Consider the following 22,302-nt stretch of genomic DNA (forward strand, 5'->3'; position numbering starts at 1 on the left):
TTATTGATTGGTAGCTGTGTTGAGCAGGGACATGAACTACACAGCACCACCACTGCCACTCTCATACAAACACAAACCCCAGCCTGAATAACTATATCTTTAGGAACATTATGTACAAGAGCAACTGGCTGTGGAGTGTGGACTTGCTCATTGATCGGCTGCTCTCTCTTAGAAACATTATTCCTCTGATAGATTATCAGGAGACACCAGCGTAGTAAACCCTCCAGGTCATTATTTTAAGACAAACAAGATCTGAGAAGCTGCTTTTCTAAAGGAGAAAAAGCAGAGAATGATAGGTTGTACTATATTGAGACGCCTTATTAGATATCAGTAGTAATTTTCAAGTCTTATTGTTGTATATAACAGAATTGTATGCTCTGACTAAACTAAATGTGAAAACCAGACTCAAACATTTGTTTGACAGCTGAAAAACACACGCTTCTGCAAAATAAGTTTTAGGTGCTATGCTTTCAGACTCTTCTAAGGAGTGCTCATCCTTCTGCTGCACGACAGGATTGCAATACATTTTCAGGCGTATGTCATCAATTGTAACTTGCTGCTTTCTATGGAAACGCCTGCATGGGGTGACACCATCAGTGCATTGAGCAGCTCCTTCACTGACAAACTCCTTCACCCCAAGTGTGTGAAGGAGAGATATCGTAGGTCCTTCCTTCCTGCTGCTGTCAGACTGCTTAACAATAAATCGAATAAGACAAAATGTGCAATAATTACCACTATTACCACTAATAACCACTATGGCACTCTGCAATTCACTAGCCCTTGTACAACTGCTGCTATTGCTGATACTACCTGCTGTTGTGTGTTCTATTGTTTTTTTTTGTCTTTATCTTTATGTTTCTTGCTGCTGTAATAATGTGAATTTCCCTATTGTGGGACAATAAAGGGAAATCTAATGTAATCTAATCTAAAAGCAAATCCACTCATTCAAAAATATGTATTTTTCATTGTTGCTGATGTTTACGGCTCAGATGTATGATATGAGTGCTTTTAAGCATCTGCTGAAGGGGAAAATTGTGAGCTCACCTCAAATCTGAGTATAAAAACTGAAGGAAAAAAAGTTTAAACTGAATTAGTTATATATTCTCCTGTTGCTTTGCATAATTTTCCAATGGAGGAAGTTCTTACTGTTTTCTTTTTTGTGGCACCTGAAGAACTTGTAATGAACTTTAGTAACTTTGGTAAGGTTTGGACTGCCTGATCAAACTTAAACTTTATATTTATATTTAAGTCTTATACTTTCATGCATAGTTTAAAACATTTGTTTGATAAATAATCAAATGTCAGTTATATAACTTTGATCTAATAATAAGAATTTATTAAATATTTCGGTATAATATCATTAATTCAACCTTTAAGTAGTTATCTGTCACCTACTGGATTATATTTCAAAGTTACATTATAAGCATGGCATACAAATATGATTTACGACATCATTATGAAGTATCCTATCATTGTCCATCATATGGACCTACACGCCTTTTCTGTTGTCTTGAAACCTCCAATGCGAACAGACTAGCTGATGCTTTAAAGTGAAAAGTAATCGCATTTACAAGTCTTATTTTTTCTTTGAGGAGGAATGAACTAAAACAAAGAGTAAAAGAGTTGGTAAAATACGTATTTAAAACAATCATTATTATGCAAAGAAAAATATCTTGAGTGTCTTGACATAAGTCTGTGTTGCATTTCAAAGTACAGTTAATAGATGTTACACTGCATTTGAAGGTGTTTACTTCTTAGTTTTACAGATACACTTCAGGACGTCGTTTATTCTGCTGCCATCTAGTGGACAGATGTTACAACTAAATGTTCTCCCATGATGCATTTCTTCCTTTTATTCCCATCATTCCTTGCAGCAAACGCTCTGCACCGGTCAAGATGGCGGATAGACCAGGTAAGGTATCGTGTCCTCTGCAATTAAAATCCTAACAGTTTACCTTTATGTGTGTTTTTTGTTGGTATATGTTGAGTCATTCAAAGACTGTAAGTGTTATACTTTACGGCTTGACGTGAATTAGTCACTCGGTTGTTTTTGTAAATGAAGGCCGGACTGAATCCTTTGAGTCACGTCAAGGTCTTTGCTCGTTAATGTCAGCTCCGCTGTTAAGAACAGTCTACGAGCTACTTTACTACATTTAGCTGACATGTTCAGTTATTAGTAAATTTTAAATTGGCCTTTAGTGTGAATGCAGCTATCATAATCATGTTGTTGTTTGTCTGACGTAATGGTTTATTTTGGCTGGTATTCGCGGTAGCCTGCAAACATTAGGTTCAATTTACGGTAGTTCATTGATGGGATTAAAACGGTCGAACGTTAATATATATATATATATATATATATTTTTTTTTTTTTTAACCTAATTAGTTATTGCTGTGGTACAGCTAAATGCTGTATTAGACGGCACTGAAGAAAAGCACAATATCTGAGCTAGATTATCCCACACGAAGGAAAATTGTCAGTAAGATATAGTTTGTGAATTGTGAAACCTTAATTCTGTTTGTTAAATTGCAGAAAGAGGCCATTGGGCAGCTTTTTTGCCATTTAGACCACCTTAGATGGGGTCCAAAAGTTGAAAGAACAGAGCATTTGTCCTGTTTTAATATTGTTTTTTTACCTAAACCTGGTCTTCAGTATCCCCTTAATTGCTGTATTAGTATACATTTTTTCAAAGAGGACACTTCCATTATGGCATTTTTCTTCATTGAATACATTGTGTGGTTTAAACAATATTGCTATCTCCTCATGTTTTCAGTTCCCGTTGTTGAGAAGCGCCTCATGGATGTCAAGCTGGGTGAGCTGGGAACCTGGCTGGGCGGTCGGGACTTCACCCCAAACGGCGTCCTCTCTGCCATCCGCCGTGGTAAGTTAAAGTGTTTCTGGACTTCTAATGTACCAATTATTAGATCTCATTTTGTTTGACAGATCACATATGATCAAGAGCCGTCTTTACAACCGTCACTGGGTTACCTGGTAAAATGATTACGAATGCAGAATATGTTTGAAAGGGATTAACTATTTGTCATGGATATTTGAAATTCACTGACAGAAACTGGTCAACTGTAAACCAATCACTGTAGATGTAAAACATAGGTTCGTTAAACACGACACAAGCGGTTCATCCCGCGTCCTTCAGAGGAAATTTGTGTCACAAGCTTGTAGCTGAAATTCTCGCATTGTTTAGGAGACCTACAAAGAGTGAATTATTTGTGAATAAAACCTTCAGAATTTTGTTCTCAGCTGTGCTGTTTTTCTTCCAGGCCATGACAGATACTACAACAAGTACATCAATGTGAAGAAGGGAGGCATTGGTGGTGTGGCTATGCTGCTGGCTGGCTACGTGGCTATCAGCTACTTGTGGGAATATGATCACATCAGTAAGAAATGCACTACTTTTTACGCTCGTTTACATATTAACCTTTTCTTTACCTCCAGTATTTGCTTTCCTGTCTTCGTAACTGCTTCTTTTTTTTTTTGTGTTCACGTTGTCTCATAGAACATGATCGCTGGAGGAAGTACCACTAAGCCTCTTCAGCAGCCATCGAACCATCAGGGGTTGAGATTGGATCTCTTTGCTCCCCGCGCTCTTTCTACCCTCAGCTCTGTTGTGTTATTATCTAACTGTTGTGACCAATAAAAAAAAAAAACAATATATATATAAATATTTTAGTCTTGTGTCTTCAGTGTGGGATCCGTTTCACCTTCATGTGCATAAACTCAAAGTTAACTGTAGCTCCTCAATATGAAGAAACCCTTCATGATGCAGAACATCAGGGGCCATGATGGATAAATCTGACATTTATTGATACAGACAGAGCAACTACAGACTGTATCCAGTGACTTAACAACAAAAAAATTCCAGCTGCCCTGTCGGGGAACAACAGGGCCTCCAAACAGCTAAGCTGCAGGATGACATTTTGGGTCAGTGTGTGGGCAAATTAAAGGTGGATTTTTTTTACTTTTTATTTAATTTCTTTTTTTTTTTTTGGAAAATAAGCACAAACCTCCAAAGGCTACATTCCCATGACCATTCATCAAATGTTAAGTTACACTCCGATTTATTAAGCACTTGTTTGGTGCAGTCACGTGACCTGAGTCATATAAAAGAAAAAAGGTGACAGCTCTGCAACCCAAAAGATGCTGTAAACTGGCCCCTTAATGTCATGTTTTTGTGCCTACTTCAGAGCTGTGTGTACTGTACAGTAAGAAATCTGTTGAAAAAACGTATCAACTTGTTCAGCCTCTGCACCACCTAGCCTTTTACTGTCGTCTTTTTCACAAGTCCACAGTTTGCAAGAGGCAAAACGATAGGAAAGTTCCCATGTTTTTCTTTCCCACTGCCTCACCAGTTTAAGTCTTTGCGTTCAACACCAGCTTCTGCAGCACAAAGGCCTTCTGTCTTCAGCTGCTCTCCTCGGCTCACAAAGAGGCAGCGAGCTTACAGCACTGTGCCGTTTGGTCCTCTAGGTTGAGGGTTACTGTCCGCTCAGGAAGGCAAGATGGCCTTTAGTGCATTTGTTGGCATAGTGGCCTTTCTCTCCACACTGCAGGGAGAGGGAATAAAGGAAAAACTCAGGTCAAGTAAAACCACAAGATTAGCACCTGAAAAGCTTGTGAGCAAATATCTTCATGTAGCTGATGCCACTAATATTTACAATCAGACAGATAAATGTGCAGATGACTCACTTTGTAGCAGGTAACCTGGTCCAGAGGACGAGGCCCTCTGTTGGCAGTCATGTTGTTTTGCTGAACATTCATGTTCATGTTCATATTCATGTGCATGTTCATGTTATTATGCTGCCGCTGGCCTGGACTGGAGTTGGTCAGCTGGATTAGGGAAAGCGACGAGCGACCGGTGGTTGGCAGAGGCTGCAGCAGGAAACAAACAGAAAGAGGCTGCTAATCAGTGACAGAAGCAGGTGAACAAATACAATAAGTTCAGCCTGGAAAAAGTCAAAGATGAAATGACCAAAGCCGTAGAGGAAGAGGCTTCAGTACTAAAAAGTTGAACCTATGCCATGAATTTACACAGTCATGTGCACCATGAGTGTTTGTGTACGTATGGTCTCACCTTTATCTGGTTCTGGGCTTGCTGTGGCAGAGGAGGCTGTTCAGAGGCTCCCATAGGCAATTCAAACCGGGGACTGTAAAGGAGCATCCAACTGTTACCCAACTTCACAAAATCTAATGTGGTCACAAAGTAAAACTGACTAGATGTGGAATGTCAGAAACTAATGAAAAAGGGTCACTCACTGCATAAATTTACAGGATTTTCCTTCTGGACAGAAGCCGACCAGGTAGTTCATACATATTACTCTCCTCGTGTGTCGGTGCCTGCAGTCAGGACCTGAGACAGCAAGGGTGACACAAAGTGGGAGATCAATTAAACAAAATGAAAGCCGGGTGGGTGGCTGCCTGGGATCTGACCGCTCGCTCTTGAGCCAGACCTTACCGTGTTTGCAGAAGCCTCGGTCGTACCATGGACAGTCTTTGATCTTCGATTCCGGATCGATGTGCAGGAAGGGGCACTCCTTGTTGCTGCATTCGCCTGATGGTCATCGCACAAGTTAAAACCTTCATTTGCAACACGTGGACAAACGTTTTGGGAGATCAAGAAGCACAAATCAAGAGGTCAGGGAAACCCACCAAACTTTGAGTAGAAGTAGCATTCAGGCATCTTGGTCATGTCATACTCGTGGAGAAACTCGCACTGGTCTCCCTTTTTGCACAGTCCTCTGAGCCAGTGCTTACACACCACCGTCTTCTCCCCACTGATGTGACGGAACGGACACATTCCACCTGCGAGATACAGAACACGCTTTGATGCTCTTTTTGCTCTATAAACAAACATCTGAAAAGTAAAAACTTGACAAGGATCATTTTCTAAAACCTAAAATAATCCCAGAAGAAGTCAGTAAAGAGCAGCGGTGAACTGTCACATGCTTATTAATATTGGTATATTTTGTTTGGGGGGGGGGGGGGGGGGGGGGGGGGGGGTTAACCTGCTGAGAATAAGTTTGTAACCTCTAATATGAGTATCAACCACATGGAAAGGGTCTGATGAAAATGCATATAAAGTATCCAAGAAGTGTGTAGGACACTGAAGCATCTCATGCTTCCATTTTTGAATAATTATGATAGATCCCTTTTTTGTTTTCTATCATAGAAGTTAAAGGCAACATTCAAGTGCAGAACTTTTTAAAAAATGCCATTTCCAATTCAACGGATATCTAATTGCTAACATGGAACTCTGCGGTCAACACAACTAACATGCAGCGACTGAGGTTGTGTCATGCTGAGTTTTTACCTTTCATGCACGCTCCTCTCATGAAGTACTCACACACAGCTGACCCGGACTCTGCGGGGACACAAATTACAACAGCACTGATTATCAGAATCACGGAACGCAGAAGTAACACGACTACCCAGGGCCGTTCAGGTGCATCAACCTGCCGTTAGCTGCGTTAACTCCTTATGGTTAACGTATAGCGGCTAGTATTAGCAGCTAGCATCCTCGCACTTACTGTCCATGCCGGGGAACGGCAGAGGCTGCGCTCCCAGCTGCTGCTCCACGGCGATCTCCAGGTCAAACTTGATGTGATCCACGTTGGCCAGTAGCTCCTGCATGTTTGCTTCACTTTGTGGTTCTCACGTAAAAGAACTCTGCGATTTTTCAGTTAAGCTAGCTTTAGCTCGAACTGGTTAGCTTGTGATTCCCTCATCAGCCAGCTGAAGTGGCTAACGAGGCTAGCCAGGCTAACCGATAAGCAAACTATAATCAGCTATCAGAGGTGTGAGAAGTTGCGGAGGTTTGTAGCTTTGTTTTGTGAAAGAAAACTCCTGAACATGGCTATGTCTGTAAGTTTTTGTCGCTGGACTGCTCCTTGTTCTGTGAGGGCGCGCGCACAGTGACCTCTGACCCGACTGATCCAGACACAACTGAACGATCGTCGAGCGCTCGCCGGGGAGCTTTTTTTTTTTTACAATATTACATCCATTTCTCATTAATATTCTTTTATATAGATTAAAACTTATGGGGAAATATATGAGGAGACTTGTCAGATAATATTAGCAAACAACGAACAAAAAATATAAATTTCCTCCATTCTTTTTACGGTTATATACAGTCATACGAAATAGAAAGTAGACCCTCTTCCTATTTCTAAGGTGCTAGGACATCATGAACATTATCTGGTCCTCAACAGATCTTAACATTAGGTCAATACAATCTCGACAATACATCGCATATTGCATTGTGTTATCATTTATACGACAAAAACTAAACCAATATCCAGCGTGAAAAACTAAGACCACTTTTATTGCATCCACAGAAATTAAGAAAGTAAGAAGCAAACAGTTGCTGCTAATCAAATGCACTTGATTAACTGATCATCAGTAAGTGTGAGCACTTCTGAAACAGCAGAAGTTTTGTCAGTTTACTGGTCTGCAGCATCCTGGTGTGTGTTGACACAATGCCACGGAGGAAAGACATCAGCAGTGATCTTAGAGAAGCGATTGCTGCCAATCATCAATCTGGGATGGATTACGAGGCCACTTACAAACTGTTTTTCTTCCATCATTCTTCAGGAAGTTTATCTACAAGTGGAAAACATTCAAGAAAGCTGTTAATCTTCCCAGGAAGTTCACCCCAAGATCAGAAAAAAAAATGCAAAAACAAGAGCTTAATTTCAGACTCTACAGGCCTCTGTTAGCCTGTCAGCTGTTGAGACTTAACAAGTGTGGCTTGTTTGGAAAGTTTCAGGAGAAAGCCTCTTCTCTCGAAAACGAACATGGCAGCACAGCTTAAGTTTGTAAAACTGCATCTCAACAAATCACAAGACTTTTGGGACAAAGTCAGTTGGACATATGAGACCAAAGGGGAGATGTTTTGCAGAAACGACACACAGCATATGAGCACAAACACTTCATATTAAACACGGTGGTGGAGGGCTGATGAGTCGATGAGCTTGTTTTTCCAACCACAGGACGCAGACACCTTGAGACATTGAAGTCGACAGTGAACTCCTCTGTATACTTGTAAAGGGACAATGGTTCCAAGCACAGCAGCAAATCTCCAACAGAATGGCTCAAATAGAAAACAATGATTGCGTTGCAATGGTCCAGTCAAAGACCTCAGCCTGACTGAAATGCTGTGGTGGGACCATAAGAGAGCTGTGCAAAAATTAAATGCTGCAATCCTCAATGAACTGAAGCAACACCGAAGAGAGAAGTGGACCCAAATTCCTCCACAACACGAGAGACTGATAGCGCCATACAAGAAATGATCACTTCAAAATAAGTTTTAAAGGAAAGAGAAAAATAAATGCTTTACTTTTTTCCACAGGGCTTTTATATTTCCATTCTCATCTCAGTTCATCTTCATTTGTTGTCGTCTGGCGCCACAAATGAGGTGTTAGAGAAACCACCTGTAAGAAGAGTGTGGAGCCTGATGTTTGAGGTAGAGACGGTACGACTGCTTGTGTTCACTATGTTATGGATCATTCTCTAAAATGTATGACGTGTGACTATAGCGAGATGAATCTTATTAGTTGGATCGCCTAAAACTTTGGGGACTCCTTAAATCTAGCTGCCTCTAAATCAACCCTTTCTGTTATTCTTTTTTCCCCAAATTCGTCCACTACTTTGGTCCAATATTTCTAAATACAGAAAACTTCCAACTACGCAGCAGTCTGCAGTAAGATTAAATAACACAAAAACTGTCGTTTAATTCGTTAATTTAATTAAATGTAAAAACATTGGTATATTTATTTATTTTTTAAACAGATCGTTTACACTTGTCACTCACAAGTGGAATGTTCACATTTCTTTCAGTAGTTTGTGAGAAAGCTTTGGGATTTTTTTTTTTCCATTCAGCCAACAGAAAATGAGACATATGACAATATTAAATCAAAAGTTTTGAATGTAACATCTAAGAAAGAAGCCACCATGGAGAACAACCCAATATGAATCTATCCATGGATGCTTTGAAGTCACGAGAAAGTGCTTGATTTGAGCACCGACCGATTTAAAACTCAAACAACGCACAACCAATATTGTTCATATTATTTAAGCATCAGATCAGCTGCCCTCAGAACTGCTCTGAACTGCTGCTCCTACAGCTCGGGGAGGCCAGGCATGGGAAACTGACCAGCGAATGCCTCCACCTCAGCCTTGATCTCAGCTACCCGCTGCTGGAACTTCTCTCCGAGGGCCAGCGCCTGCACGAACTCCTTCAGAGTGGCCTTAGGCTCCAGACTTCTCTGCACCTCCAAAGTCAGCTCAATACCTGCAAAGAGTCAGAATTCAGTTTTGCTTCTGGAAAAAAAAATCAAGTTTATCCCTTTCTTTTTCAATCATCTGGTCAGCTCTGTCGAACAAACACCGACGCCTCATTTAAAATATTACCTCTATGGATGAACTGTGCCACCTTCTTGAAATCTTCCTCCACCAAGCCTCTGGAGGTCAGAGCTGGAGAGCCAAACCTCAGACCGCTGGGACGCAAAGCGCTCTTGTCTCCTACACAAAAAACACGCACGTGGAGTTATAAACCAATGAGCAACCATTTAGAAAGGTTCACTTAAACTTATCTGAGAAGAGTTATGGGTGAACGACTTTGCCAAAACAGTCCGTCCAGTCGTTACAAGAGTAAGATACACGGATCAAAGAATACACACAATACCTGGACAGGTGTTCTTATTGCAAGCAATAGCACAGGCCTCCAGGACCTTCTCAGCTCGTCCTCCATCGCTTCCCTTACTACGCAGGTCCAGCAGGATCAGGTGGTTGTCAGAGCCGCCTGCACATGAAGAAACAGAGTGCTTCACTACAGGCACCAGGCCATGCTACCCACTCAATTCCCATTATTCACAGACAGGAATACCTCCAAATGCATTCAATAAAGAAGGAAATTAAGATAAACAGAATTTGCTGTATGAGTTTTTTTTTTCTTCATGATGAAAGCGATCTACCTATGAATCATTTAAAATCATCTAAATGATGGTTCCCTTACATTTGTGGCTCTGTGGCACTTACCAGTGACTATCTTGTAGCCGTGGTCCATAAGAGCACTGGACAGAGCTTTGCAGTTTGCAAGAACCTGCAGCTGGTAGGTCTTGAACTCTGGCGTCATGGCTTGTTTGAGAGCCACAGCAACACCTGCCAGTGAAAGATTTTAGTGAGATGGATGCTGATAGAACAGGACAGCTGCTGAGGTTAAGGTCTAATGATAATCAGAGGGGGGGGTACCTGCAATAGCATGGTTGTGGGGTCCTCCTTGCAGCCCGGGAAACACAGCCTGGTTGATCAAAGACTCCAGGTTGTACAGAGTCTCCTTTCCTTTGGCATCTACACTCCGCACACCTGGTGGAGAGAAGGAAGTAGCGATTTGAGAATGAACAAAGTGACAGACGCAAAATTAAAAGTGTTTTCCGTCAGCGTCCTTTTTTTCCCTTTTTAATACCTTTCCTATAAAAGATAAGTCCAGCGCGACAGCCACGCAGCGTCTTGTGAGTTGTCGTGGAAACGATGTCGCAATGTTCAAAGGGCGAGGGCACCACTCCAGCAGCCACTAATCCACTGATGTGAGCCATGTCTCCCATCAGATACGCACCGTTCTCATTAGCAATCTGCTTCAGGCGGGCGTAGTCAAGGTTACGGGAATAGCAGCTTGTTCCTAAACAAGAAGGGAAAAGGAACGTCATCATCTCCATGTGCCATTTCTCTACAGCATGAACAAACTGTGTGTGTGTGTGTGTGTGTGTGTGCATTAAAAAGACCTGCAATGATGAGCTTGGGGTGGAACAGCCGTGCATTTTCTTGCAGTCTGTCATAGTCAATGTAACCGGTTTCTGGATTCACCTAAAAACAGTACAACGTCAGTACAACTCCAAACTGGTTTTGGAAGATAGAACCTGAACTCACTTATTAGTTATTAGTTTTGTTTGCTCAATTTACAAACTTTGGTTCATCTTAGTTTTCACTCATAAGATGTCTTACTGTGTATACGGCATCAATATTGATCTGGCATGTTTGCAGAAAAGAGATGAGGTATTCAAGTATTTCTCAGAGCTACAAATATTACTGCTTGGAGGGATTTTAAGCGACTTTTAAGCGGATAAGCCACTGAGGCCACCTGACTGGCATTTTCTACATTTCTGTTCCTTGTGTCACAGCAATATCACTGATGTCTGCAACAAAGCAAAATACACTGGGAATTAGTTGTATTTTGGGCATGTGTTCAGATAAAGACAAGGTTGTTTTGTGTCGAGCTGTGAACTCTGGTTGTGTTTTGCAGCGTTGAGGCCATCCCTACACCCTGACTTTAATTCATAAAATTATGGCCACAGGACAATTTAGTCACCCTAGCTTAATTTGTTCACTCAAAGTCATGTACATATGTACATCTGAAGTCTGCAGATCTTTGCTTAAATCCCAGAGAACAGGCACGATTTCAGTCTTTAGCTTTGTCTGAAAGTGGGCTGATTGGCAGCCTGGACATCGAAAAGAACTTTGACCCTCTTTTTAGTCACTGAAAATCTGGTTATTGGTTCTAACACTAAAGTGTGATAAACACACGATCACTTTGTTCAGTAGTGAGCTCAGAGGGTGAAAAGATACAGGCTGCCATGCTGCCAACAAAATGCTTCCCAGACATTGTGGCCGTTGAATGCATAAAATAATAAAAATCGACCTTGCTGCTGTAACTGAGGTGCACAACAACTTAATGCAGCATTAAAGGACTTAGACGTGGCACTGAAATGAAAGGCAATCACTTGGCAGCTACAACTATTAAACAGACAGAATGTTCCCTGGTATCAGTGATGTTAAAATGTTACAACACAGCAGTTTAGCTTAATCAGTTACATGAAATTGTAGTAATCTGAAGGTCTCTCTGAATTTTTTTTTTTTTTTGGCATTTGTTCACAGGTTTCCTAATTCTGTTGAAAAGTGCATGTCATGTTTTTGTACCTTATACGGCATGGACTCAAAAAAGATGGACGTTGCAGAGATTTTCTTCTTATCGGTCATGAAACCATGTGTCAGGTGGCCACCATCAGGAAGGTCCAGTCCCATGATCCTGCCGTGGGGCTCCACGATGGCCGTGTAGACAGCAAAGTTAGCCGGGGAACCTAACAGAGAAGCACAAACGGTGAGAGTGCGATGAATCAAAGAGAGGACAGAGGAAAGTTGGGCAAAAACCAGCTACGACACTGCAGGTGTATCCATGTGTGATACCTGAGTATGGCTGCACGTTGACTCCCCATTTCTCAGCATCCAGATCGAAAGCTTCCAGAGCCCTCCTCTGACAGAGTCTCTCCAGCTCATCAACATGCTCTGTACCACCATAATACCTGGAAACATGGTTCATGCTAATTAATACAGTCTTTTTTTTTTACTGGTTATCGAACACAGAATGATAAAGCGGCATCTCTTATAGGATCAAAGTGCTTAAACAATGATGTTTCATAAACTATATGCAAAACTGAATTAATTCTTGTACCTCTGGCCAGGATACCCCTCGGAGTACTTGTTGTTCATACAGGAACCCAGAGCCTCGAGAACAGCCCTGCTGGCGAAGTTCTCAGACGCGATCAGCTCCAGACCGTACGTCTGCCTGTGCTTCTCTTTCTTTATGATGGAGAACACCTGAAACACAAACGCCGTACACTACTCATGTACTCGGCATCTGCAAAAATAACCGTGTTACACACATTTGTCTCCAGTACACAGACAGAAATCTGCTGAATGCAAACCTCAGAGTCGTTGATGGCCAGAGGCTCCAGCATCATCTTGTTGTGGGAGCTCCAGGTTTCTTTGCTCACACCGTGGCCATTTGTCAAAGACATGCTTGTTGTTTCTCTGGTTGCGCAAAGTGGAGATCTAAAAAGCAAAGGCAAGCATTGAACTCCTCATTCACAGATTAGATAAGCATCACACAGACACAGAAGTGAGCCAAAGACTTTTGATCAAATAAACACAAAGAAAGCCATAAAGTTTGACAAGAGCTTACATATCTGATGATAAAGGTGAGCAGTGAGTGCTGCTGGAAAAACGGGCTTTTTGGCTGTGCAGTGGATCTATTGTTACAAAGAGTTCATATGCAGCAGTGCCTCGGCAGTGAGCAACTGTGTTGCAACCCCTCAGCTGTGGCGTGACATAGCCTCATTAATTAACCTTTAAACAGTTGTGGGATGATGAGCAACTGCCCTGCAAAATCTGTCACAGCACGCGTTGTGTCGTGATTCCCACCCCATGTCTTTGTCTGGAGTGCCTTACCTATGGCTGCTTATCCTGTAAACAAGTTAAAAATGTCCACATGACAGTCATGTATCTGTTCTCTGTTACTCAGAGACAGCATGCCCGAGCGCGTGTCTTTTATTAGAATTAATAAGAAACAGCAAAGAGGAGACGACTTTGGTGATTTAGAATGACGTGAGCTGTAGAAAAAGTTCCATTCGTGGCCAAATATCCCAAGGCGGCCAGAACGACACACTCAAGCAAATCAGACTTTGAACTATTCAGCGAGTTGCCAAGAAACAAAATGAGGCCAGTTGCTAAACGTCACGTCAGGACCGCCGCGGAAAAAAACGCGGGAGGAAAAGAAGTAAAAGCAAAACACGCAGGTTTCTATTTCCAGCTGCTTCTACAACATAGCGTTTCAACTTTTTTTTGGTCTATGGAATATTAACCAACTCACCAGGTAATGGAGGGACTCCCGCCGCTGTCAGTGGTGGAACTGTAATAAGTATTCAGGACTGCAACTCACACAAACACAAACAAAAAGGACAAAGTCCGCGAAACTTTCCACCAATCACAGCACCACACCCCGCCCACTTCTTCTTCTTTTTTTTTTACATAGAATAGTAGGTGCACTACCGCCACCGTTAGGCCGGAGTTTGAGCTCACTTTCCTCTTAAACAATCACACCTCATTGCCATGTCATATTTTTTTCTAGGCCCATACGTCAAAATTTTAAGTTATATATTTATATGAAGTTATAAGTATTATTGGAGTTTTTTTTTTCCTTGACATCCACCGTAATTTGTATGTGGTAGTTATTTTCAGTGCTAAATGTGACAGGATGCTAAACCGACTGAAACACTGTTAAACCCTTCATTAAGATGGGATGAAGTTTAGGACCTAAACTTTGACTTATAGATTAAATACTTTGACAAAGTAGCCCTTAGAGATTTTCTATAATTTAGACAGCCCATTGTTCACTATAGCAAAGCTCCTACACTCTCATGCATTTAATTATGCAAGTATGAAGTGATGCTATATTCACATATAGCACCCATAGTCACGTAAATGTCAATCATACCAAAATACATATACATTTGGTTGTGTTTGTTGCAATAATAAAAACCCTAATGTTCAGATAAACACACATTAACTTATTTATATAGAAAAATTTAATTGTGTCATATATATTTTAAAAGCTGTCTCAAATTCCATTTGAACTGCAAGATTCTCCTTTTCCAAAGTAAATGTCTACAATATTGATTTGTCTTGTTTTCCCTATCAGTGGACCCGACACATACTCATTCAACTGAGGTTGGGAAAACTGTAAACCTGATCTCACTTGCCTGATCGCAGACTTTACAGTAAGTCCACTCCATGGAACAGTCCAATAAGGCTGGAAACAGTGTGTAGGGGCCATTCAGCTCCGTCTCACAGCAGGCTACCATTACGGATTCTCAGTCAAGCAAATAGATGAAACAACACATTTTACTGTTTTCATCATATTTCATCTGAAATATTTTCATGAGTCAGTTATTTACAATGTAAGATCCCAGAAAAAAAATAAATAAAATAAAGTGGCAAAGCTCAGTTCATAACATTGAAATTGTACAATGATAAGTTTAGCATGATTAACGCCAAGGGGTTCATTCCAAGTGTGCGTGAAGGTTTTCTCATTTGTAGTTTTACTTCCTGGAGGGATTGAGGTCATTACTCCGTGCCAAAATATACACTCCACTGGTGTCTCCTCAACCACTCTCCAAATGTTCATAGTTACAGTAATGTCAAATACTCTTCATAGATATTCCTTTAAAAATAGTCAAATATATATATATATATATATATATATATATATACAGTATATATATATATATATATATATATATTGTGCCAGTCCATGAATATGTGAAAATGCTTCTGATAGACACTCTGCATCATTTCAGTGAGAGTGAGTTTATTCCTCGAGCTGCCGCTGTCGCCGCTTCTTTTGCTGTAGAGAAAGAAACACACAGTCAGCTGGTCGTGCTCTCATGTCATCTCACGTAAACAGTGGCAGCATGATTGGGCAACACGCTGGTCCCGATCTCCAAACGGTAAACTTCAGCTCTGATAACATACTAAGGCATGGATTACGAACATTTTCTTCAAGCAGATTCATCATCACAAACTTCTGTAACAAACTCCGTCTGTACACAAACACACAACCTCGAAGATAAAATTCATCAATATCTTGAAGTAGCAGATTAGTTTGAGCCGAGCGACGCACAATTTGCCAACTTTCTGAACTCACTGCCTGTCCAGTATTAAGAAAGGTTCCAGAGGTGAGCAAAGTTGTAGAGCACACTACAGGGACTGATTACATGTACATATATCACGAGATACAGGTGTTCCAAACATTAATTACCAATTTATGATAAAGATTTGGATCTGCTTGAACCACTTATTTAGCCAATAGTAAATCACAGTTTGAAACCTGGTACAGCAAGTCATACAATGAGCAGAACTCTTAATCTCCCAACCGCTCGATATGAAAAACAAGCAAATTGCAAATAATTGGAATTGTACGCACTCACTGAAAATATCTCCTTGCTGGGTGGCAATGGAACTGGGACATATCTCTAAAAAAGAGGGACAACGTTTGCCAGCAGGTGGAGGCAAAAACCTTAAACAAAGAATAGATCTGTCTGAGTGATCGAGGTTTGTTATGTGTTTAATTGGTTGACAAAATACCAATACCAGCGAGAAAAAGAGATAAATCAGCAATCTGCAGGTTATACATTTGCTAATACACTGTTTGAATGATGTGCAGCCTCCTCCAACTCGATGCGTGAGTGTCAGCTCAGCGTAATTCTAGATTGGGTTTTATTTATTGTTGACGATACAAAGGAGGCTCCCGGTATTTATCTCCTGTTCAAAAGGCATATTTGGTAAATTGGGAGAATTACACAGCCTACAAACAAAATTTTAAATGTTTTATGTGTTACAAGTTTTAACACTATTCCACATTTCCTCACAAAACATTGTACTGAGTTTCTGAAAGTCGGTGTAGAAGCTTATTTAATAACACTATGACAAGATAAAAATTGAACAAAGGTCCCTAAGAATCAAAACTGAGTTGCAGCTCGTGGTAAATATCCTAACCCATGAATCAAGTGTCCAAAGAAACTTCATAAAATTACTTTCACATCCTTGTCTGAGACAGGAATGTTTTTATTTCCAGTGAAACTTACTGCAAGGAGATTCTGGGATGCTTGATAACAAAAGGTCTATATGTTTCTATCATTTAAAAAAAAAAAAAAAGTCTTACATTTGACACGTGTGATATAATTCTGACTCTCCTAGCTGCCCTGGATGAAAACAAGAGATCACTGAACAACAATGGCCAGCGCAGTTATTGAAGAAATGATCTTTCAGGGCCACATTAGGGTTCTAATCAGGGTACTGACTTCATAGCATTTCACAGGCTCAGGACAGCTGTTTGATACAGTTACCGTTGCATGACTGTCACATTAGAAAATGTTCACCCAGTTCTGGTTGCTCACCTTTTTTCTCCTCCTCTTTTTTTTTCGCTGCCTCCTCCCTTTGTTTCCTGATTATGGCGAGGCGAGCGAGGTCAGCTTTGGCCTGATCCGTCTTCCCTGCCAGGTGCATCTTCATGTAGCGCTCCTTCGCTTTCTGCTTCTCAAGCTCTTCTCTGTGCAGGAGCGCGGGTGTCAAGGAGGAGAAAGTGACATGCAGAGAGAAGGTTTTTTACTTTGATTATGGAACTTGAAGAACAGCATCTTAATGTTTGCTATAGTATCCAGCTGTGGGGCTTCTCAGTACTTGGCAACACAGTGTCACCAATTTCAAAACAACTGCATGGTATTGTATTTTTGTGTAGTGGTATCCAAAAACTTGCTGGTAGGAGAATGTATCTGTTCTAATAAGCATAATTCCTGGCTGATTTTTTTACTAAATAACCTGAGTTCCAATTCAGCTCTCATTTCAAACCGCTACAGCAGGCCTAACTGTTAACACACACCTCTCTCTCCTTGATAATTGCCGGGGCTCCTCCAGCTCAATCTGCGTCACCTTCTTGGACTTCTGAGCCACTCTGTTGGGGTTCTCGATTTCTATCAAGCCCTCAACGCCAGCTCTTCTCCTCTGCAGACACGTTACAACAGATGACGCTATGTAAAGCATGCACCCAAATGACTGCATTCATGGGAAATGACCACCGGAGTAACATAATACTTTCACATGTGCCCATGTGTGGCAACTGAGCAGGCATGTGACAGAAACGGTGCAGCAGTACCTGCGAATCTTCATCATCGCTGTCTTCTGAGCCAGATCCCGGTAGCTTCTCCTCCGTCACGTCCTTCTGAGCTGCTCCTCCATTCTCCTCCTCTTCTTGTTCATGCTACAACATAAACAAACACGACATGAGTAAAGGCATCATGCTATACAATACACACGAACTTCCACAACACCACTGCAGCTGATTTCAGTCACCATTTCCTCCACTAGCTGGATGAGTGGTTGGGAGGGAAATCCATGAACATGAATTGGATCCTAGAGAAGCACTCCACCAATGTCAGACATGCATTTATTTTGGTCTACTCTTAAAGAGCGTGTTGTATTATGAGAAGCGCAGGGTCCGTTTGTATGACAGCCTCTGGAGGTATACTCCTCCACCAACCTTTTTCCTCTCCTTTTCTGCCTTCATCTGAGCGTCTATCTCCTCGGGGCTGGTGTACGTTCGCATGCGACCCTTGTGGCTGCCTCTCTTACCTGCAACGATGACCATGATAAAAACAGACATCACACTGAAATCTGACTGCAATTTGTAAAATAAGGGGTGTTAACGGGGAACAGACAGGTGTCAAATTAATCAGATCAGTTAATCAGCTATATATCTGTGCTGTCTCAATGTTTTAACACGAAGTAAAACATCGTTATGCAAATCAACAGTCCTTGTACTATACATGAGCATGTTGTTTAAATCGTTAAATGTTGTTTACTGGCTATCAGCAAGCTAACAGATATAGAAACAACACATTTCAACACACTATGGCAAGGTTTAAAGTAATTCTTACCTCCTTTTGGCATTCTGACAAAAGAAGTGTGTCAAAAATAGTCAAATAAACAAATACTGACAGAAAACATAAATGTTAACGCAGCAGCACAAACTGACAGCTGGCTAAACTCGCGCAGAGAAGATGATACTCTGAGTGGTTCGAAACTTTGCCTGTCAACAAATCTTCACTTCAAGGACTTGATCAAGGATTACCAAATTAACCGATGTTAAATAAATAAAAAAGATTAGTAAAAATACCAGTAACTCAATCAAAAACAATTGTTATTATTCACAAAAACATCAGATGATAATGCTTATTTTAAGGCAATTTGCTAGTGCGCTAAAGTGATGTAATATGCCAACAACAACAGAAAGCATCCAGTTTGTATGTTTTTTTTTCATCACGCAAATATATTTGTTTTTTATTTAAATACACGTTTATCTAAATTCAAGGGTTTGTACAAACTAACTATTTACGCCAATAAAAGAAATGCGCATATATATAGCGTGGTGAGGTCATTTGAGAGACGAATTTAAACTAACTCGGAGTGACGTCAAATCTGTGCGCCTGAGTCTGGTTCGCAGTAGTACGACGAAAACGTCGGTAGCTGTTGTGTTTTTTTAGTAAACGGAGCAAAAATGCCGAAAGTTAAGAGGAGTCGAAAGCCCCCTCCAGATGGATGGGAGCTCATTGAGCCCACTTTGGACGAGCTGGATCAGAAAATGAGGGAAGGTAGGTAGAGTTTGTTATCCGGATGTTCCTCACAACATTGCCGTCGGACTGCTAGTGCTCGGTGTGTTCTCTGACTTGGTTCGTGACGATTAAACGAGGCTTTTTCACATTTAGGATATAGAGACACAAGTTGAAAAAAACCTACCTATCCATCCATCCATCCATTCATCCATTTTATATACCCGCTTAATCCAATTTTGGGTCGCGGGATGGCTCGAGCCTATGCCCAGCCGCTATTGGGCGAGAGACAGAGTACACCCTGGACAGGTCGCCAGTCCATCACAGGGCCACACAGAGACAACTTGAAACATCCGTCACCTCCCTTTTTTTTCGTGCAAGTGCGATAGTATCTTTATTCTCTATAGTGTTGTGTTATGTTTAACTCACTTGTCCAAGACTGTGCAAAAAGACTATCTGTTTTCAGCCACTAGGTTCAAATAAATGAATTCGTACTGTCACTGTGTTCAGATGTGTTGTAGACGGACAACCCTAACGGACTGTCAACATACTTCAGTACATAGGCAGCGCTTTTGTAGTTGAGAGGTTAACAGAGGTCCAGACATTAACACTAGATGTTATTGATCAACCATATCTCATCAGTTAGGTCTGGAAACCCAGTATTTTTTTAGCAGAAGACGCTGCATTGGATGTGACATCACTTGCCTTGTCACCGCTGCACCATTGATTGATGTTTGCTTACCTTTTTTTTTTTTTTTTTTTTAATTTTCTTCCAGCTGAAACAGAGCCTCATGAGGGGAAGCGAAAGGTGGAGTCCCTTTGGCCAATTTTCAGACTTCATCATCAGCGCAGTCGGTACATCTATGACCTCTTCTACAAACGGAAAGCCATTAGCAGAGGTAGACGGAGCCAGATGAGATGTTTAACATTTCCTTGTTCATTTATCTTTCTTATCTGCTTTTATGAGCAGGAAGACAGAAAAGTAGTTTTAGCTTTTAATTAAAAATGTACATGCCTGTGCCTTTGTGACCTTTACATCCCTTTGAGTTCCATTCATCATGACTTCATAACTACAGTACTTGAGAGGATTTGAAGTTACAAGTTATAAATATATGCATTACCTCACATTTTCTCCTCTATTTATCAAATATTAACACGGTTTAAATCCTCAAGACTTGAATTACCAGATTTTCTTGCAGATTTTTAGCCTCACACATTACTCCATATGTGAAACTTTTCGTACAGCTATAATTCTTGCGCTTGATGCTAGACGTGTGTTGTCTGTTTGGCAGAGTTGTATGAGTACTGTATAAAGGAAGGCTATGCAGACAAGAACCTGATTGCCAAGTGGAAGAAGCAGGGCTACGAGAACCTGTGCTGCCTGCGCTGCATCCAGACACGAGACACCAACTTTGGAACCAACTGCATCTGCAGAGTCCCCAAGAGCAAGCTGGAAGTCGTAAGTCTGCCAGAACTTTATCAGTTTTCACTCAAGTTATCAGATTAGCCCATCTTCAGTTTATTTTTTTATACATATTGTCAATAGAACTTTGAGCTTATATTAGAAAATCTGCTCTCTCTCTCTCCACAGGGAAGGATCATTGAATGCACCCACTGTGGATGCAGAGGATGCTCTGGCTGAGATACAGTTTTTGGACTTGCTGTTTTTCCTTCTTTTGTTGGACATCAGGGCTCATCCAGCCTCTACTCTTATATCCCTGGAGCTAGTTGTTTTTAATTCATTCATCTGCATCAGAAATGCATTCTTTAACATCATCCTCAGCTGCCCTTATAGGGGATCAATATTTTTGATATTCTTTGTTTAAACACAGGAGAACAACTGAGAGCATGCCGAAAGGGGCCATATTGTCTTAACATTAGTTGTTTTGGGTTTTTTTTTTGGGGGGGGGTTGTATTCTTTTTATCCTAAACTAATGACCTCAGATCTAAAGGTTCATTGTAGGAGGTTAAGATTACTTTTTTCTGGATCAGGCCTGTCATTCCAGCTAGTCATACCCACTGTGAGAGGTCCGCGCTAATGTTTCATTTCTCGTATAAAGTGGGTTGGAAGTGAAGAGGTTTTAGTTTGAAATCTCGTTGTTATAAGTCTTCTTTGTTATTGTAGTATCATTCTAAATAAAACATTTCAGATGCATTTGTGTTATTGTGTTTGTCCTAATAAAACCTAATAGCCAAAGAAATACGGTGATGAAATGAAAAAAAAGTGGCTGAGTTGACACAAAAGTCAGTATTGTCTCTTCTTTGCCTGAGTTGTGGCCGTACAGTTACAGCAAGGAAGAATCCAGAGGAATTGCAACTTTGAATTGTGAAGAGAAACAAATACTAGAGAAATATTTCTGAATCAAATAATTAATTTGTTTTACCCGTGCAACATTAATGGCCTCTATGGAATTTTACATAACTGCTTACCCACAATTATGTCACATACATGTATTTCACAGGTAAAGCCACTATGCCTTTAAGATTCATGTTAATACAGAATGTAAGCAACTAATTTAATATGACTATAGTATCCCAAACCTTTATATCTGCAGCATGAGCATTTTACATGTGCATTCGGAGGTAAAATTCAGTAACAAGTACTACTATTGCAGTTATTTTTTCTTTCACTTATGCTTTACAGGCTGTAAAATCTTCATCTCTTACATCATCAGATTTTTTTAAGTTATACGAATAGTTAAAAGTCTATAAACCAATGGTGTGACAACAGAGTATCCATCATCTTTTTTTATACAGTCAGTGGATGATATGTTTGAAGAAAAACTCCACTCCACCCGGACCTTCTCCCATCTGTGAACATGATACTTGTGGTGTCATGATTTAGGCATGTTTCACTACATCTCAGCCAGGATGGCTTGCTATGCCACAATAAACTCTTAATTTAACTAATTCTATAGGAAATAACAATTAATTGTGTATGGAATCGCAACAGAAACTGATACAGCGAGACTAAAACCCTTGACACAGAAGTGGTTACACACACGTTAAAAGACGAGTAAGGTGAATGTTCTGGAACGACGAAGCCAGAGACCAACAGAAATGAAGTGGCAGGTTATGAAGGAAGCAGATCATTGGATCATTTTTGCCACAGTAAATAAATGACAAAATGTATTTATTTTTTCCCTCATTTGTTGAACTCTTTAAAACTTGTGTGATAGTCTAATGACATTTTTGGTCACCTAAATGCCGAAATGTAGAAGATTCTCAAATTTCCTCAACACCACTGTGTGTAAAAGATTTGAATACTTTTAATCCATTTAGTCTTTCAGTCCATTT

At 40.6% G+C, this 22,302-nt stretch overlaps 5 protein-coding genes across 7 annotated transcripts; 2 read left to right on the forward strand and 3 right to left on the reverse strand.

Annotated features, from left to right (window-relative positions):
• The first annotated feature begins 1,826 nt into the window (after positions 1-1,826).
• atp5mf (ATP synthase membrane subunit f) lies at positions 1,827-3,678 on the forward strand. The gene is made up of 4 exons (XM_072368678.1): positions 1,827-1,912; positions 2,772-2,879; positions 3,277-3,393; positions 3,513-3,678. Exons 1-4 carry the CDS (start codon positions 1,897-1,899, stop codon positions 3,539-3,541), a joined length of 270 nt encoding a protein of 89 aa, XP_072224779.1. The 5' UTR covers positions 1,827-1,896; the 3' UTR covers positions 3,542-3,678.
• On the reverse strand, positions 3,556-6,941 carry cpsf4 (cleavage and polyadenylation specific factor 4). Its single transcript, XM_072368677.1, has 8 exons — positions 6,541-6,941; positions 6,324-6,374; positions 5,663-5,815; positions 5,469-5,564; positions 5,270-5,363; positions 5,088-5,160; positions 4,703-4,885; positions 3,556-4,560 (listed from the first exon to the last, which is right to left on the reverse strand). Exons 1-8 carry the CDS (start codon positions 6,641-6,643, stop codon positions 4,492-4,494), a joined length of 822 nt encoding a protein of 273 aa, XP_072224778.1. The 5' UTR covers positions 6,644-6,941; the 3' UTR covers positions 3,556-4,491.
• Positions 6,942-8,739: 1,798 nt separating this feature from the next.
• Positions 8,740-14,753, reverse strand: shmt1 (serine hydroxymethyltransferase 1 (soluble)). 2 transcript variants are annotated; one of them, XM_072368216.1, is made up of 12 exons: positions 14,602-14,753; positions 12,769-12,895; positions 12,516-12,661; positions 12,251-12,366; positions 11,984-12,144; positions 10,792-10,873; positions 10,476-10,688; positions 10,262-10,375; positions 10,049-10,171; positions 9,696-9,812; positions 9,422-9,532; positions 8,740-9,302 (listed from the first exon to the last, which is right to left on the reverse strand). In XM_072368216.1, exons 1-12 carry the CDS (start codon positions 14,673-14,675, stop codon positions 9,130-9,132), a joined length of 1,557 nt encoding a protein of 518 aa, XP_072224317.1. In that variant the 5' UTR covers positions 14,676-14,753; the 3' UTR covers positions 8,740-9,129. The 2 variants fall into 2 exon arrangements, with proteins under 2 accessions (XP_072224317.1, XP_072224318.1); XM_072368217.1 differs by lacking the exon at positions 14,602-14,753 and adding an exon at positions 13,713-13,817.
• Positions 14,726-18,478, reverse strand: pdap1b (pdgfa associated protein 1b). Of its 2 annotated transcripts, XM_072368219.1 has the most exons (7): positions 18,334-18,478; positions 17,937-18,028; positions 17,553-17,657; positions 17,280-17,401; positions 16,798-16,949; positions 15,829-15,917; positions 14,726-15,245 (listed from the first exon to the last, which is right to left on the reverse strand). In XM_072368219.1, exons 1-6 carry the CDS (start codon positions 18,344-18,346, stop codon positions 15,874-15,876), a joined length of 528 nt encoding a protein of 175 aa, XP_072224320.1. In that variant the 5' UTR covers positions 18,347-18,478; the 3' UTR covers positions 14,726-15,245; positions 15,829-15,873. The 2 variants fall into 2 exon arrangements, with proteins under 2 accessions (XP_072224320.1, XP_072224319.1); XM_072368218.1 differs by lacking the exon at positions 15,829-15,917.
• A 374-nt stretch (positions 18,479-18,852) lies between these two features.
• On the forward strand, positions 18,853-21,160 carry bud31 (BUD31 homolog). Its single transcript, XM_072369208.1, has 4 exons — positions 18,853-19,047; positions 19,782-19,904; positions 20,298-20,464; positions 20,597-21,160. Exons 1-4 carry the CDS (start codon positions 18,954-18,956, stop codon positions 20,645-20,647), a joined length of 435 nt encoding a protein of 144 aa, XP_072225309.1. The 5' UTR covers positions 18,853-18,953; the 3' UTR covers positions 20,648-21,160.
• The last annotated feature ends 1,142 nt before the right edge of the window (positions 21,161-22,302 follow it).

This window comes from Leuresthes tenuis, unplaced genomic scaffold (genome assembly GCF_036924035.1).
Source record: "Leuresthes tenuis unplaced genomic scaffold, fLeuTen1.0.hap1 SCAF_17, whole genome shotgun sequence".
In the NCBI taxonomy this organism is placed as follows: domain Eukaryota; kingdom Metazoa; phylum Chordata; class Actinopteri; order Atheriniformes; family Atherinopsidae; genus Leuresthes; species Leuresthes tenuis.